General features: G+C 35.4%; 1 protein-coding gene across 3 annotated transcripts in view; it reads right to left on the bottom strand.

Annotated features, from left to right (window-relative positions):
• USP15 (ubiquitin specific peptidase 15) overlaps window positions 1–18,631 on the bottom strand; it is a 57,848-nt gene that overhangs the window by 21,950 nt on the left and 17,267 nt on the right. For all 3 annotated transcript variants that reach the window (XM_038153395.1, XM_038153396.1, XM_038153397.1), the window contains 3 exons: window positions 14,276–14,421; window positions 11,692–11,753; window positions 2,946–3,029 (listed from right to left, as the gene is read on the bottom strand). In XM_038153395.1, the coding sequence (XP_038009323.1) occupies window positions 2,946–3,029; window positions 11,692–11,753; window positions 14,276–14,421 (292 nt within the window). The remainder of the gene's footprint in view (window positions 1–2,945; window positions 3,030–11,691; window positions 11,754–14,275; window positions 14,422–18,631) is intronic.

The raw sequence follows: 18,631 nt of genomic DNA, 5'->3' as shown, positions 1-18,631 counted from the left end.
AATGGTTACAAATGAAGGAAACAGAACAACTTCTCACTTAATTCCCCAAGCAAAATCCCTGTTCAAACGTTTTTAATCTCCACCTCACATAATTTAAAAAACACTGTACATGATATGTATTGCTTTATTAACAACAATAAACAGAAATTCCAGTAAGACCTAAAAGATGTGTGTCTCTCCCTGCTCTTCTGAATCCACTAACACATATTATGCTAATCCTCCTGTGTTATTCTTTCAATAAGATCACCAGTAAAGGCAAAAGAACACCAATGATCAATTATTTGGAATCCTCCATTCCACCAAAGGCAAACTCACATTTACAGAAATAAAGGCTTCAGACTGGATAAAATTTGCACAAGCTATTTCTGATATCTAATGTATAACTACCTCAACACAAAATTAAGTATCTACCAATCTGAGGCTTACTCTTACACAGCACACCTCCTGGATTAGAAAAACACTACAGAAATGTGTACCATACAAAAAAACCATGAAACTTTCAGGTTTTTAACATAACTTGTACTCTATAGGTGAGCTCTAGTAATTGCAAAAGCAGGCTTGCAATGACTAGGATTTATTACCATTAATACACACAACCTGCTGTTTGATTTTTCTGCCTTATAAATTGTATTTGTCAGCTAAAATTATCTTCAGAACAAATGCTGGTTATCTCTTTTAGAGTCACAGCATCTCATGCTCATATGGAGATGCCAACAGATCCTAGAAAGCTACAAATGTGTAATTTCACTAATGTACTAAGGACAAATGTGCAATATAATATAAATAAGGCAGAAGCATACGCATGGAAATAAATTCCAGACAAAGCTGACATTAAGTAGTTAACTAAGAAAATAACAAAGATAGTATTAATTAATGAAAAAGAAGTACTTAGACAAGGAAATTTTTGCAAGAAGAGTTGAACACTCTGAACGCAGAATTATACAATAGAATTAAATACAGAGATGTATCGTTCCATTTACTATTTGAAGCCAAAAATCCTTAATGCAAAAGTACATACTTTAAAGTACAAAGTGTATAATAGATACGACTTCATCACAGAACACAGACTCTGAGATAAGTGCTGCTAAAGATTCATCTGTATTACATCTAGTATTAAATTATTCATTTGTGATTTATAAAATATTTTAAAGTCATCATAATTGCATTACTGCATTGTAAGGAAAATCATATACTTCTGCACTGAATATCTGTCTCACATAACATCCAGATGTACTGTGTTTTGATATACAAGAGAAAATTATGAAATACAAGAGTATTTCATAATACTTCAGAGAACATGTACCTATTAACTGATTTACAAATGCTTAAGTTATAGTTAAACCACTTAAAAGGAGCAATTCCTTACCAAATCTGAAACTTATAGGACTTCCTTTTAAAAATGTATTTCTGTTGAAAATTATAACGTGTAAAATAACAACAAATCCATACACACCTCCAAAACCAAAATTTGTTCTTAAGTTCTAAAAGCTCAAATTTTGGCTCCAAAATAAACCAAGAAATAAAATTAAAATCAGGTAAATAATGTGAACAAACTATCTTTAAAAGCTGCAATAGCTGGCAACAAGTTTCATAAGTGCCTCCTAAAAATAACTATATCACCAGCAAGAAGCTAACGTAAAAAAAAAAAGAAAATAAGAAAGCCTTGATGGCTTGATTTAAAAATCACAGCTCCCTAAAAAAAAAGTTACTGTTAAGTGTCACGTTTGGCAATACCACTGCCTTTTGCTTAAACACTATAAGAAGAAATTAGTTCTCAGCTGGAGGTTCAGCTCTGATCAAGTAACTTTTTACACAATCACATATACAAAACTCTTCTTATTTACTACACATTCACACACAAAGTACAACACACTGCAGTTAATTACACAGATTTCAACTTTCAACAGTGAGAGTTGGGGCAACTCACAATTGGTAGAAGGAGAAGTGACACCTCACACCTTAGGAAAAATCACTTCTGAGAAGTGCACTATTTAACTGGAAGATGTTGTATATTTAACGCTTATGTCACCTTTTAAATATTTAACATCTTCAAGTGTGATCTCAAAATGCATGTTTAGAAAAATACTAAAAATTTGAAAGAATTGTAAGACTAAGGTTCTTCAACTTCCCCCAACTTGCACTAAAGACGAGTGCTCTCTGGTTTCAAGCATTTGAAAATTATTCATTAAAGTGAAATTATTCCATGTTTTTCTATATTCACCAACTTTTTTTACAGTTGTGTGTACAGTAACAACAACAACAAAATTATACAAAAAGTTGGCCAATGCAATAGGAAATCTCTTCTTTTAGAGTTTTATCACATTGTTTATTTTAGAAACCTTCTAATTTGGAATATAAAGGAGAAAGCATGTAAAAGTGACAAGTCTCTTACTAAGCCTTTGTTCACATAGTCAAGCACACAGCCTGATCTCTCTCAAGACTTGTAGCCCTAAGAAAGAGAAGTTAAGCTGCTGGCTACATTACAGCTAACACAGTTCAGCTGTCACGATTTGAAATCAAAGCGTTATGTCACACAGGCTGCTCTAATACCTTAGGAGCAATGAGCAAGGGAAAACCCCATCACCATAAGGATAAGTACTTTATACCTTTCTCGTTGACCATTTAAATACAGGCAGGATAATAACAGCAACAATGTATTTTTAGAATTATAAGCTCTAAATGAAGTCTATACCTTTCCTTACAACAGCCAAAATTCTTTTTAGTGTCTTCCCTGCTGAAGAGTAAGAGTTACAAACATTTCTAATGTTATTTTATTTCTTGGTGTCAGCATTACCTACACTATGAAATAGTAACCAATAACAATTCACAAGCCAAATATTGCAAAGCAATTCAAAATCCTTAAGCTAGGAGTTATAAAACATTGAACTTCATTTATATTACACTGGGGTAATTAATTAAATAATGTTTTAAGGTATATTGCTTACTTTCTGTTGTTCATGTTGTTATAATTATTTGATAGAGATGGAGAGATCTTTGGTAAAGTTGAAAAATTGGATGCACCTGGGGACCTTTAAAAATATGAAAATGATAAATTAGACAAAAATGCTGTGATATTAAAAACTGTGAAAGAAAGATAACAAATGAATGAAGCAGATAAACAAGCATGGAAAAGAAATACTTTTTAAAAAGTGGGCAAAGCACTAAAAATACCCCGGACATGCAGCCCTCAGAATCTGCCTTTTAACACTTGAAATGTTTCACAGTACTTAAAACTTCCATAACTCGTTGAAGAAACAGAACTATTAAAAACCAAAAGAAAGCACTGGCCACTGTGCAAAAAAAATTGTTTTCAGCTTACAGTACAACTGTAGATATTCTGATGTTCTAAAACTTAAAATGTGACGTTTCTAATGTGGGAGTTTTATTAATTTTTCATTTCAAACTAAATGGATGTTGAGATGAGATAGGAAAATGATCAAGACAAATACTTCATGCTAATTTAATAGCAGCACTGAACCACTTAGTTAAAACTGTCTCAGTAATATTGTTAGAAAACTTCAGGATATTAGGCACAACACTGGATTTTTAAAAACCTTTTTTTGCCAAAAATAGAAGCATTATCACTTATCCCCATGGTTTAGGACTACTTTAAAATAAAAGAATACTGATTATTTTCATCACAATGACTTCGGAATATAACAAATACAATAGTTACAACTATCTTGCAGTGTATTTTTCTCAAGCAAATCTTACAGGTGCAGAAGGAAAAGACAGCATACTCAAAGGAGTTCATGTAACTTCCTGGTTTTGTGGGCCCTATGTAACTCCAACTGAATTGGAGTTCTGGCTGTCATTGAAAAGCTTTGAAGTACACACCACTGTATTAAGAGAAGAACTTCTGCATGCTCAGGACTTTTTAAGCACCTTTCAAGAACTAAACTCCATAAGGAAATAAACATTTTACACTGGGAATTTTCCAAAGTATATTTTTACATTTATTCTCAACTTTCTATTAATAAACCTTTTCCAAAAGAAAAGTTGCCAGGGAAGGGGACCCTCAATCCACACCACTCACAGCAATTTGATGCCAGAGCTAGCAAGAGTTGCTGCCCACAGCCTGGAAAGGGTTCAGAGGTTCAGAGTAATGAACCTGAAGTACAGCACAAAAGAATTCCAGCCACTGCAAGCAGCACCTCAGCTTTGTTGAGGATCCCGCTTAAATGCCTCCATGTAAACGCACAAGAATGGGCAAAACACAAGAGGAGCTGAAGATGTGCATATGCTGTGAGGGGTATGATCTATTGCCATTACTGGCAAATATGTATCACCATATGAAGAACATGTTAGTTAATTTTTCAAGTATTTTTGATCAGCGTTCACAAAGCTTTCCTGTAATTTCCTTTATCAATCTAAATCTTTCTCTTTGAATATTGTCTTCAAAGAAGTAAAATATGGACTGTCCACAAAAGATACCAAACTGACATCAGTTTAATCCCATTTAAATCCAGAACAGTAGTTAAATTATGACATTCATACATGTATTTATTTTAGAAGAAGCTATTTCATTTGAATAATTTTGAACTGAAATTGAACTTCTCAAAACACATTTGAAGTTTTTATATAATTTAAACCAAATTCAAATGCAATCTAGTTTTAAATTTTAAAACTCAATGTATAATTGCTGTGTATATAAAAACTAAATGAAACCAGAGGAAAGCAGTTAAGGTCTACTAAATCAGCAAATGGCTTGCTTCTCAAATGCAGGAGAAGAGTAAACTAAATTCTCAACACAGCTACAGCAGCAGCAGAAACCAACAGGTAATTTTGAAAAGTAACTTTTTAATGATGTAACAACCAACCCCCCAAAATTATTTATTATAATTTAGCATTTTAACAGCAAAAGATAGGTTAATAAAACCCACTTTACTGTAGTATGCCAAAATAAATGCTAACTCACATTAGATACTCACTTGCCCACATACTTCATTAACACTGTGGTTAAACTGCACTAGAACTCCCCTAGGGACCAACAGCAAGGAGATAAATATGGATATCAGCAAAAACACCTGCAGCTAGAACAGTCTTTTTTCCTCTAGGGGCACCCAGACTGACTAGATCAGGATAAAGGAAGGCAGGTAAGACTTTTCTGGATACGCCATTCTCAGGCCCTAGTCCTTACAGGGGACCTCTGCTGATGGGACAACATAGCAGGGCACAAAAAAAATGCAGGAAGGTTCTGGGATGCTATGAGGACAACTATCTGATGCAGGCAACTGAGGAGGTAATAAGGAGAGCTTCTCAACTGTATCTGATACTTAAAACCAAGGAGGAAGAACTAGTTGGGAATGTGAAGGCTGGGGCCTTGGCCAAAATGTCCTTAAGATGGTGAAATTTGAGATCCTGAGGGAGAGCATGGCAGAAAACAGGAACACAGCCCTGGATTACTGCAGAGCAGACTTTAGCCTTTATAGGGATCTGCTTGGACAAGTGCCGTGGGATACAGCCCTGGAGAGAAAAGGGGCCCCCAAGAGAACTGGATGATATTCACAGAATCATTTACGCTGGAAAAGACCCCTAAGATCATTAAGTTCCCTACACTCAATAATGGTCCATCCAGAGAAGTAAAAAATTAAGCAGAGGCAGCAGGAAGCCTGACTGGATGAACAAGGAGCTTCTGACCCAAGGCGGACGTGAAGAAAAAGTGTCTCAGTAAAAGCAGTAGTAGATATCTTGCTTAACCAGCCTGATAGTAATCTCTTCATAGAAGGCTATCTTGGCAGATGAGGGGGAAGCAATGGGTGTGGTTTATTTCAACCTCCTTAAGTGTTTGGACAGTGTCTCCTGCAACACCCTCACAGACAAGCAGATGAAACATGGGTTACATAAATGTACGGTGAGACGGACTGAAAACCATTCAATCCTACCCCTGGAGGGGCAGGTGACAAATGGAAAGCAGCTTGGCAGGGAACCATCTGGGGTCCTGCTGGACAAAAAGCTGGACATGAGCCTGAAGTGTGTCCTTGGGCCAACCACCTTGGCCCAGTGTGCAACATTGGGAAAAGCACTGTCAGCAGGTCAAGGGAGGTGATCCTTCTCCTCCACTCAGAACTGGCTGCAGACACCTGGAGTGCTGGGTTCACTTCTGGGCTCCCTAGTACCAGAAAGACGGGTATTCTGGAGCAAGACTTATGAGACATCACAGAGGTGCAGCATTTAACCTATGTGAAAAAGCTGAGAGAGCCAAGATCTCTCAGCCTGAAGAAGAGAAGGCTCCAGAACGATCTTACTTGTATAAATACCCAATGGGAGGGAACGAAGATGATGAAGCAAAAACCTTCTCAGCGGTGCCCACTGAAAGGACAAAAGTCTGTGGGTATAAAACAAAATAAATAAAATTCCATCTGAACAGGGAATATGCCTGGGTATGGTCCTAGTCAATCTGCTACAGCTTCCCATGCTTTGAGTAGGGGAACTAGGTGATACTTTCTCAAGAGGTCCTTCCATTACCAAGGACTCTCTTCCCTAAAGCTGTAGCTCTGATTGGGCTACCATACAATTTTATAGCAAGCTTTAGTTAGACTGTGCTCTTCTTACAAACCCTAACTAATTCAGCTAATCACACTTCTTTGGGAAATTTGCAGTAAAAAAGGTTGATATTTTAACATTCATCAATCAAAAAAAAATTAATGTTAAGGACATGCATTTGTTAAGAGTTTTTCGAACCTCCATTAATTTGTATTAACGAACATGTTTGTGAAACTAACTTGAAAATGTCTGTCGAACATCACCAATGTTTGGTGTTTACCCTTAGATGCTCAGACACATGGTTATCTCAATTATTATTTATCAGTAAATGGCAGTCCAGCTCTTGGCTGACAAACAAGCTGACAGCTCTTGGTCATACAATCCAGTTCATCACAGTAAGTCCCCAATTAGCTCTATACACCACAATTCTTTCTTACAGAAAAGTCAGGAGAAAGGCACATCTCTCTGCATAACAACTGCTCAGAGAAAAAAAAAACAAATACACTTCTTTCCTTTGAAGACTGATGGATATATTTTCCTAAAGAACTTGGATAAATGGGCATTACATTATTTTAAAAAGGACTTCTAAACATCCTTTATCCTCATGTTCCCTCCTCTTAACAAACATTATAGGGATCAACCTAGTAAAATAAAATAATTGAGAAAGGGCCTTTAAAGCTTTTCCAAGATAAAAAGGCCTATAGTTTGAACCAAAAAAAAATTGTAAGAAAACGTTCATTATTACAAGGAGAAAAAGAACTAAGCTATGAATGTGTGCAGTCTCACCTTTCTGTAGGTCAAAAAATGTGCCAAATACCAACAATATATTCCCTTTCACACATGAGAATTGTTTTAAAGTTAACAGAAGGCCATCAGTAAATTATACAAAGTAGCCAGCTATTAGATTAGGATGACTTATTCCACAGTGACATCTAAATAAAAGAAGTATCAGAATGAAATCCATTACTTTTAAAACAAACAGAGAGATACAGATTGATAGGTAATTAAAAATTCTTAGTTTTTTACTATATAGAAAGCACTTTTAAAGAATAGGATGGATCAGTAGATTTAAAACTTGTTTTTATGTTTTTTAAAAAAACCTAGCTACAACACTTTTTTCAGATTAGAAGGAAATAACCTACCAGTTTATAGCTTTTTTGTATGCTTCCCTAACGTGTTTTTATATTTGCATATAAACAAGTAACAACTTCTTAGCAGAAAACTAACAGAAACCCTGCCCTGGCTATTCAGTCAGTAACCCATGGAATGTGAAAACCTGAGTTCCTTGCTTCTCCTCATCTTAAGTTTTAAAATCACAAATTGGTTGAAAGGTTTTAAGTGATGTACAGTTTTTCCTGAACATAAGTAACTTGATTTTGTAGTATAGTTCTTCAAGTAACTTGAACCCTAATTTTAGATCTTTAAAAATTTATAATTATTTTTTAGTTTAAAAAAGCATCTTGACAATAAGAAACTATTCAAACAGGATTAGCTGTTTTTTCTGCATGTGGAATAATGTCCCGTATAAGGACACAAATTAAAAAGAAAGAAGACTGCACGGAGATCTCAAAACTTCATTAAATACTGGGATCAGCAGCAACTAAGCTACAAAAAGAACTGGGATCTGTACGTTTGTATAAATTTGTCATGTGTATGACACTGAGAGAGAGCTACTTACAGACATGTTAGTATAACAAAATTTTCTCCAAAAATGATCATTACTGCTACGTAATACCTCTTTTGGGAGCAGGTGACGTTTACAACATTACAGAATAAACAGAAAGTTTAACAGAAGTCAACCTCTCAGAAAGCAAAAAACCCAGCTATTCCTAAACCTAACTAACCTTGTGAACATTTGAAGAATGTATACCACATTCAGATACTTTCAGACAAAAACCCCAAGACTCACACACATTTTAAGCAGCATTAAAATTTGGCACGATAGCAAATATCATTAAATCATGCAGGGTTTTTACAGTGGGTGTTTCAATTACTTCCAAAATTAAGTAAATTCAGAAGTTAGAAGAACAGTACACAAACAAATGCAAACACTGGCAAACTTAAACACAGTGCAGAACTTAAGTTGCATAGCATGGTCTCTGCTCCTACATGAAATGGATCTCAAAATCACTCTTTTCTAATTTCAAATAAAGAGACAATTATGATGATAATCAATCTTTTTTTCTTGAATTCATTATACTCTCAAGAAAAACAGAATTATCATTTTCAAAAGTGTTTCTTCCTGTACTGAACTGAGGTCCCAACCTGGCCACTTTCAAAGTATGTTCTTTTCTTGCAGAAGAAGAAATGCTCACACATTTAATATACTTCTCATGAAAAACTGACAGCAATCATCATCTGTAGCACAAGGAATACAGAAAAATTGCCAAAAGAAGCAATAAAAAAATTGCTGTTATGCTTCTGCAAGAAAGAGGCAGGGAAAATGTGCAGAACATCCTTCCATCTTACTGTTTCTCATTTTCAATCATCACAATAAAGATTCTGCTGTCATTCTGACAGACCTCAAAAGGCAGGAAAAATGAGCAAACAGGAACCTCCTGAAGTCCAGTCAAGGGAAATGCAAAGGCCTGCACCTGGGGAGGAACAATGCCGGGAACCAATACACTGGGAAGAAGTCGGTGTGTGGGCAGGTTACAAATGGAAAGCAGCTTGGCAGGGAACCATCTGGGGTCCTGCTGGACAAAAAGCTGGACATGAGCCTGAAGTGTGTCCTTGGGCCAACCACCTTGGCCCAGTGTACCACACAGGGAAAAGCACTGTCAGCAGGTCAAGGGAAGTGATCCTTCTCCTCCACTCAGAACTGGCTACAGACACTCGGAGTGCTGGGCTCCCCAGTATCAGAGAGACAGAGATATCCTGGACCAAGTCAAGTGAGACACCACAAAGGTGATCAAGGATTGCAGCATCTGACCTCTATGGAAAGGCTGAAAGCCAGGACCGTTCAGCCTGAAGAAGAGAACATTCCAAAGCAATTTTATCAACATGTATAAATAACCAGTGGGAGGGAATGAAGAAGATGGAGGAAGACCCTTCTCAGTCATGTCCACTGAAGGAGAAGAGGCAATAGGTATAAAACTGAAGCACTGGCAATTCTTTGTAAATAGAAGGACTTTCTTTCAAAATAGGAGTTACCAAACAGTGGAACAGGTCTTCCCGGAAGGGAGCAGAGCCTCCACCCTTGGACATGCTCAGAACCTATGTGGACAATGTCCCAAGCAACGTGCTCTAGGTCACCTGTCTTTGAGCAAGTGGGCTGGACCAGAGAATCTGCAGACAGATGCCTTCCAACATCAACTATTCTGTGAATCTGTAGAAAAGTTCAGCTCATGTTCTGAAATGATCCTGCCTTTTTAAGCTTTATCATCCTTCATGCTTTCCAATATCCTATATTTTAACATTTCTAAATATGGCCTTTTATACCTTGACATCAGAATTTGTTTACAATTTGTGCTCTTCAAAGAGAAGCACTACCAAGAGGTAATTTCAGAACTGAGCCAGTGTGTGACCAATGACAGAGCTGTAAGAAGGTATGTGGATATATACACCATTTGTGTTGACAAACTAATACTCCTAATGGATCTCACACAGAAAACTCCAAAGTGAGTTTAATATTCCTATCCCTTTAAACATTTATTAGGTTGTTCATGAAGTTTTAAACAGATGTAAAAACTGTCCTATTACCTATCCTGGCCTGTTGATAGCTGCTATTTGAATTCACTAAATTTTGCAAACTTTCCATTATTACAGTGTATTTGAATATCAAATTCCCAACTTTCTGATAGCTGCCAGATCTCAAAACCCAACCTCACAGTAATACTATTCATCCTCATTTGCTGGTTTACTTACAGCCTTCTCCAACACCACCATTCTTAATTAGCATTTCACTTGTCCCCAGATCAAACATTTTTCAGGAGACATTCTTTAATTTATATACTGCTCCTGAATGCTTTCCATAAAATGGAAAAGAAGTTTGGCAGACGAAAAGCAGATACCATCACCAGAGTATCTTCCAACCAAAAATTTCCAAAATAATCCATGACATGGAGTTACGTAAGTTCTTATAACCTTTCAAAGATGCATCTAGAATTTGACTAAGAATTTAAATTTCTACTAGATGTTTTTTGAGGTCAGAGATTAAACTTCAAGTTCTTAGCATCCCATTCTTTCTATTGCTCCACATTCTTTAAAGCCTTGTGTTATAGCATCTTGATAAGCAAGATTATACTCTTCATACTAATCTTAAATTGAACTCAGACTTCATTAAATAGCTTAATAGAAAATAGCGTTCCAAATATAACTGCTTGAGATAAAACATCAAAGATAAAGAAACACTGTCCTTCAAATGATAAGCAATGACACCATAATAATGCTTTAGAACAGTGACATTTAACTACATGCATACATAACCTCAAAAGGAATAAAGAGAACTTAAAAGAACTTAAACTTTTTAATGAAAGATATGATCAAGAACCAGCCAACAAAGGCAAGAAACTTGTAATCCTGACATCATATTAATTAAATGGTTGCAACTGTTCTTCAAAATCAAGAGAAAATTATTTAGATACTGGAAATAACATTAAAAATAGTTAAATGAACAAAAACACACAAGTCTTTCTATTCACTTAGCATTATCAAGGTGCTGTTCATAACAGCAGTAGGCAAAATAGAAAACAAAACTAACATCATTCTGCATTAACTGATGACAGCCCAACAAAGAATAAAAGCCACATGATGGTAATGTAGGCTGCAATTCAAATAAACTTTGTGGGTAAATATTATGCTCTGGAGACAAAAGGAACAAGCTGTCCATGAAAATATTTACATGTAAGAAAAATACTGATAAAATCTGTGTTGACCTAACAGATACTCTGTGCTTTGAAACAGAAATCTAAATAAAATATGCTGAGTTTTACATTTTTCTACTACGGAATTTTTTCCCATTTTAAAGCAGGATAATGTATACCATTGGTTGAAATCAACAAAGTTAAGCATTTTATATGCAGGAATTCACCATTATTATGCTATGTTCTACAATGCATGACACTTACAGCAAATATATTCAGGTGTACCTTCAATTAAGTATCTGAAAGCTGATTTTCAAAATAAAATGCCACTTTAAAAAAAATCTCTTCATAAAGCAAAATAATATGCAAACTAATCATGTGACTGGAATTAATAACTTACTTAGGAGTTGAAGGACCTCTTGGCCATGTTCCATCCTCATTCTTCTGTTCTATCACCAGGACCTACCACAAAAAGTGTAGTAAGAAAACTGAAATAAAAATATCAGTAGATTGCTTTCTGTTCCATCTTTTTAATGGATTTGCTGACACGTGATCGAGAAAAGACTGATATTTAAGTTACTATTCACTGAAATTCAAGAATATTCCATTACACTCTGTATTCCATCCATTACACCGCTCCTTCCTCTCCTTTTTTCACCCATCATCTTAATTTGGGCAAGTCACTTAATAGTTCTATTCCTCTACCCTCCATGGATGGCGAGCCACTTATCTGTCAAAGAGCTCAGAAGATGACCTGCAATGTTTAACCAGCACCTGTGAATCTACAGAAATCACGTGTTATGCAACAGCCTTGTTAAGGAAGGGATAATTCCTGAAAGAATTTTGCCTCACACAGATGGATAAGAAAAAAACCCAAAACACCTAAACAAAACTATTTTCTGCCTCAACAGCCTTAAAACCATACCTGTATGGTTACTCCTGTATATTTTACCAAAGCATTTATCTAATAGTATTTTTTCAACAGGACAGTTGGCTAATGAAATTAATTTCATTCTACTTGTTATTGGTACGGAAAGGAGTACAGAACACTCAGTCCCAAACACAGGCATCAGATGTCATTTGAAACTCCTTTGGGTATTTGAGATAGCTCCCCTACGCTGGCAGATATGACACAGGACCTACAAACAGCTCATGCCTTTTTCTGGATTAACAGCTGAGATAGCTGGATCCTTTGAAATGGCAACTAGACTCCAATGCTTAAACTGAATCCAACTCCCCACTTCCAATGCAACTAATTCTGCACAACTGTACACTGATGTTTCAGGACACTCATTCACTGCCATGCTGTGCCTGTATGCATCTACACTGTGACATAAATTCAGGTAAGTACTAACACTCAAAACCTTGTGTATAAGCCACTTGAAGGTGTAATCCCATTTTCAGTCTGAACACACTTGAGCATGAGACTGAAAACAAGCCTTCTATCATGACCAGCTTTCTATCAGGAACAGAGTAGTCCGCTGTCCTCGGTCATTGATGCTGAAAGACTGGTTCTGCCATATTTCCTTGACTTACTCAGAGCTTACTAAATAGAAAGTAAATTTAGACTGAAGAGTTCAATGGAATTTCTGAAGGCGTGCTTCAGAAATCAACGGATAAATTCAAAATGTTACTTTACTCAATTGTGTACACTATTATAACTATTAGGTTAGACAGACTGTAATAGTCAGAATAACTATTATTAGATTAGGAAACTCAGCAAGAAAAATAACCATGTGTGTGTCAGCAAGTGCAACTGACCAAACACATATGGCCTACCATGACATTTAGCATTTTCAGAAACCATGGTTAAACTCTGTTTTAAACAGTATTTGTTTTGCTCAAAGTACAGATGTCACCTAGAGATCTCATCATGGCTTTATTAGACCATGATTGCTTCATAGTTAATGTTTCACTGAGATAGAGGTAATTTGCAAGTTACATCTTTGATGTGACTCTTTTATAGGAGATGTGGGCTCTTCCAGTAGGACTTCTGCATTGTTAAAATTACGTGTGTGAGGGTTTAAGTGCATGTAGCATGAAGCTACAGGACACAATAGTTCAAGCAGCAATTTTGGTGCACTGATTTCCTATCTTCCACACTGTTAAAAAAACTGAAAGACAGCCTAAATAATGCAGGAAAGTAGGTTATAGTCAAATATTTCAAAGCAAAAGGAAATACTTTAATACAATCTCGCATAAAGTTACTGCCATCAAATTTCATCCATCACATTTGTAGCGTGACTGCGTGAACTACAGCTGTTGAAAAAACATTCAACTCTACTTGAAGACTAAAGAATCTGTAATAATCTGAAAAGTTATTCTATCAATGCAATTGCGCAATTTGTTTACATTTATATTTTGTAGTTTAACAAGTTTAATGCTTGTTCTTTATATCCATCTGGAAAGGTAAAAAAGTTATCTTGTGAGGAATTCCTGTGTCAAGGATGATTTTGAAGTTATGACACTGTCTCATGTTAAAGCAGGTTTACAAACCTTTGTTGTCTCTGTTGTTCTTAGCAAAGTATTTTCATTTTTTTGTTATTTTGTTTGTGAAATCTAGACAGTGGAATCTTCATAGAAGACATTATTCTTTTATTCTTCAAATTTTGGGTTTCATTATAGGAACATATCCAAGATCCTAGGAATAATTATTTACTTCAGAGTTTACCAAATTCATGTCAGTAATTTAATAAAATTTGGTAAACATAAAATTTAAAATTTAGATGTATATTAAAAAATTTATTTTTAATTTATCAGGAGAGGTAAATTCTCTCCATCTCTCTTTTCAGTCTTTAATCCTGAAAAAACACACAAAGACTACTTTAATTTCAATAAATTTGTTCACAAAATCCCCTATCCCTAGCATAATCTATTAGAAAGTGATTTTCATTTAAAAAAAAGCAAAAATCATTGGGTAGAGCTACATTTTAATGAGCAAAAAGATAAATGTATTCAAGAAAAGAAATAATATTGCACTGTACCTGTCCCTGGTATAAACCAGCATCCTGTATGGTGCTGTCTGGTTTATTCAAAGGTTCAAAAGTATTACTCATATACTTGTTCCACAATCTGGTCTCTTTTTCACCCGGAATATTGAAGATTTTTCTTATCTCCTTTTCAATTGTGTCTATTTTGTGAAGGAAAGAACACAAATTTAACATTTCAATACACAAACAGTATAAAGTCAAATAAAGCATCAGAATTATCTCCTCATATTCACAATATGAATGAAACTGTATAAATTGCCATGCAACTACATAATTTCATAGGACAAGCAGAAGTTGCTAGTTAGCTTGCCTTTAAAATCAAAAAAGAGGACTGAATTCCTTAGCAAGGCAGGCCAAATAAAGAGAAGTTGCTAAGTAACAGATGACAGGAGCCATCTACTAATTTCTGAGTGTACAAACAGAAGAGTGTGGGGAGGCAGCAAATTATCAGAAGTGAGACTGATAGCAAAATCAAGTGCAGGAAGTCATTCTGTTCCCTAAATCAACCCTTTTTGGGTTTTATGCTTCTACCCATACCCGAGTGCAATTAGCACTGACCACAGCATATATGTGTGAAGTTAAATTCACGTGTCCACAGAAAAAAAAAGACTGCTCTGTAAAACTGAAGCACATAAATTTATTCTAAAAGGAAGGTGAAAGATTTTACATCCCTGAAAGATTCAAGGAAGAAAGGTCTACCAGCTCCTACTCTACCCTAACAGAAATATAACCAGTGTTACATAATTTTAAGGTAGCATAGCTTATCTACAACTGAAATTTAAGTGAAGTTTTTAATTAACACTATTCTCCTTACACAAAAGCAGAGCTTACTAAAGAGTTGGGTTTTTAAACGAGTATGTTCAATGCTGTATCACAGCAATTCTACTTAGCTGCTTTTTTAAATTGGTAGATTCACAAACGCCCATAGAAGCTATATCTCATAACAGCTAACACAAAACAGGAGCCAAAAAACATACACTTTATCCCTGATGATGACTGAAAGCGCAATTATAAATACAGGCCCTGTAAGCTCTTTGGAAGACATTCCTCCAAAATCTAAGGATAAAACACTACACAAAACACTAGTGTGTCAGCTTCTCTTGCTCCCTTTTACTCAAGATTTTTTCTCTTCCACCAGGTTAAACAGGAAAAGCCAAACTGAGACCCAAAACTTAAGAGTACCTTGCAAAAGGCCAGGCATTGGCTTGTGAAATGTAAGACAATGGGCCGATACAATATTTGTAGATATTGTAGGCAACCGAATACGGTTTGTTTCTATACTAGTTGTCACACATTTTAGTCTGAAAGAAAGTGTTAGACTGGATCATCTGTTTTTGTAACAGGAACGATACGCAGGCAAGGAAGGTGGTATCAACAAAGCCAACAGACTTATTTGATTTGTTGGGTTTCAAAAATAAAAATCATGTACTGTCTGAATCAATTCTCAACCAATAAATTCAAACAATTATATCTGAATATAGGAATAAAACTAGTCAGCAACAATCTTGTAAAAAAAGCAGAAAATCTAGATTTATCAATGGCCTTCACTAAAAGAAGAATTTACAAAATATAATTTTTCATGGTATTAATACCATGGCAATAATTATCTGAGTATTGCAGGTTGTTTTCTTCACAAGCACTAAGCTAACATTTATTAAGTTAGTTTTTAACATATTCCAGCTTTGCTAACAGAACTATTACAAGACAGGAAGGATCAATCCCATTGGATGACTACACATTATGCCCAAGACTCTGGGAAGAGCATGTTCCACTTGACTACTATGCCAATTTTGAGACTGTGAAAATAAGATTCTTTTATGCACTCCCATGAAAACATAACCAATGCTCACGTCATAATTCTTCCTCCCATCCCCACCAATTATTACTGGAGTGCTGGCTTATGAAGTAAAGTGGAAATGCCTGTTCCAGTATGAATGAAAACTTATCAAACAGATACCGTCTGAGTCACACTGTTTATGGGGTTCTCCCCTAGTAGAATCACAGATTCATTCAAGTTGGAAAAGACATCCAAGATGAGCTCAACCTTTCACCAAACACCAGCATATCAACTAAATCACAGCATTAAGTGCCACATGCAGTCAGTTCTAAAAAACCTCCAGGGATGGTGACTCCAACACTTCCCTGGGGAGTTTTAGTTATATACATCCAATGTATGACATGATCAGTACTAGCATGATGTCTAAGAGGGACAGGAAGAACTGCCATTTAAAGATGCCTCTCACTCCATCAGCTGTATACCCACAATTCGAGATAGTTCAATTAGAGAGTTAAAAGTTACAGCTCCCATACAGATAATAACCTATACTGTTAAAAATCATACAGCTTATTCATAAAAACAACTGCATGCCTGAAGTACTATTTTGAAAGACTACCTGGAACAGTCTTGTTGAGATGCTGAAAAAGTCCAGGAAATCCTATTACAGGACACTGGCTCCTAAAGCTAGTGCAATCACAAATGCTGGCTACAGGAAACTCTCAGATGTTAACATTAAGATGTCAGTCTGAACTGACTTTGTACTAATTTATTGACACAGCTTAGCTTAGCAGCTGTTGGAGTGGAAAAGCAAAGGTATTCCAGGAATAACACATATCTGAAGACTGATAGGTGAGTATTATATTATACTTAGGATATTTCTCTGGTTTTTTGAATTAAGAAAGGTCTTGTACCTATTTCTGAGTGCAGTAAATAATACAATCAATGATGTTGGATAGAAAAATTAAAATTTCTTGAAAAGACCACATCACTCTGTGTCTATTCAGTTATATGGGGCTGTTACTGACTCTTTTGTACTACAAACCTTCTGCAACTATAATAAAAATGCATCCCTTACTGGAATATACAAGGAAGCGTGAAAAATAATCAAGATCCTGAAAGATCCCTCTTGCATATTATTTATTGATAATAAGCATTTCTGCTGTATATTTGATGAACTCCAGAACTACCTTAAATATACTTGAGGTAAGAAGCAGGGGAGGAAAAAAATAAATCACAATCTTAGTGATGGATAAGAGGGATCAGTTACTATTTCATTCTTAAAGTGGGTTGAATATTTCTAGCTCTTCTTCTAAGGTACAAACTCTTCTGGATGCCTTGGCTAGGATGGCTCTGCTTTGTACTCTGCACAAGAAGCTTCAGCTTCAGGAAGGGCATGTTTTTAAAGGCTTTCAGGAGCATATCATGCACATTTCAGGAAAGCAAACAAGGCCAGTGTCTGGAAAGGGATTGGCAGTGAACTCTGACTGCTTCTCATTACCTTTTACAACAATTTATTCATAATTTTAATTCTTTCTTTGCTAAGAAAAAATTAATATATCTTCAAGTAACTGTCATTCCAAAATGTCCTGCTTGTGATTAGAGAAAGAAAATTCATCCATTATCTATAATTTCAGTGATACAATTAAATTCAGTATAGCTGCATTTGGTCCTAAGGGAAGGACAATGTTAAATTGCTTTTTTCAAGCTTCTGGTTTCCTCAGAAAATAATGAAGTATAACTTCCCAAGTAAAAACAGATCTCAAAAAGCCAAATTAACAACAAATCTTGTTTTGAGGAGGATTTTCACAACTTTAAAGTTTTTATTCTAATACAAGAGGCGATTCTTTTTCTAACTTATAATACTGAAATTCAACAAAGTAAAATGACTACTTCTAAAGCAAGCAATCTGCAAAGAATTAAAAGCTGGTAAGTCACTGCTCATAATGTGAAGAGAAGCAAAAGCTAAAAAACATACACTGCTGTCAACAAATGTAAACAAAGTGATGGCTGGACATACACTGCCAAGGGCATAAAATACAATTCTGCATGAAGCACAAATACAGACAACTGAAAGACTCTTATCTCAGATATACACGCAAAAATACACCAAAAATGAGGAGCAGTATCTTTGAAAATGTTCTGATTGTTATTTTCAAAGTCAAGTATCTTATCAAAATACTGTTTCAAACAATGACAGAATGCTCAATGAGCAGTCAAAAAAAATACAAATAAAGGTAACTTAAAGGTTTAATAGAGAATTCAATTACTGTAAAAGATTGTGCCTGGCCTGCCACTTCACAACATGAAGAATACTGCCTTTGTAGGTCACCTTTAGGCATTAATTTAATTAAATTCTTTTCAGTGTTTTGTAATATATCCTTCTCTTCATATATATGATTAGAATGTGTTGGTTAATGAAACACATAAAAAATACACTTCTTACACATCAAAAATCAAGAAAAAGTACTATGAAATCCAATAAACAACACCACAGTATTCACTTTCTTAAAAGCTCAAACCTCTAAAGTTAATACAGATGCTTAAATAATAAAACATGCAATTACATTGTTACA

This window comes from Motacilla alba, chromosome 1A, assembly GCF_015832195.1.
Source record: "Motacilla alba alba isolate MOTALB_02 chromosome 1A, Motacilla_alba_V1.0_pri, whole genome shotgun sequence".
Classification (NCBI taxonomy): domain Eukaryota; kingdom Metazoa; phylum Chordata; class Aves; order Passeriformes; family Motacillidae; genus Motacilla; species Motacilla alba.
This window is presented reverse-complemented; position numbering and strand designations above follow the sequence as displayed.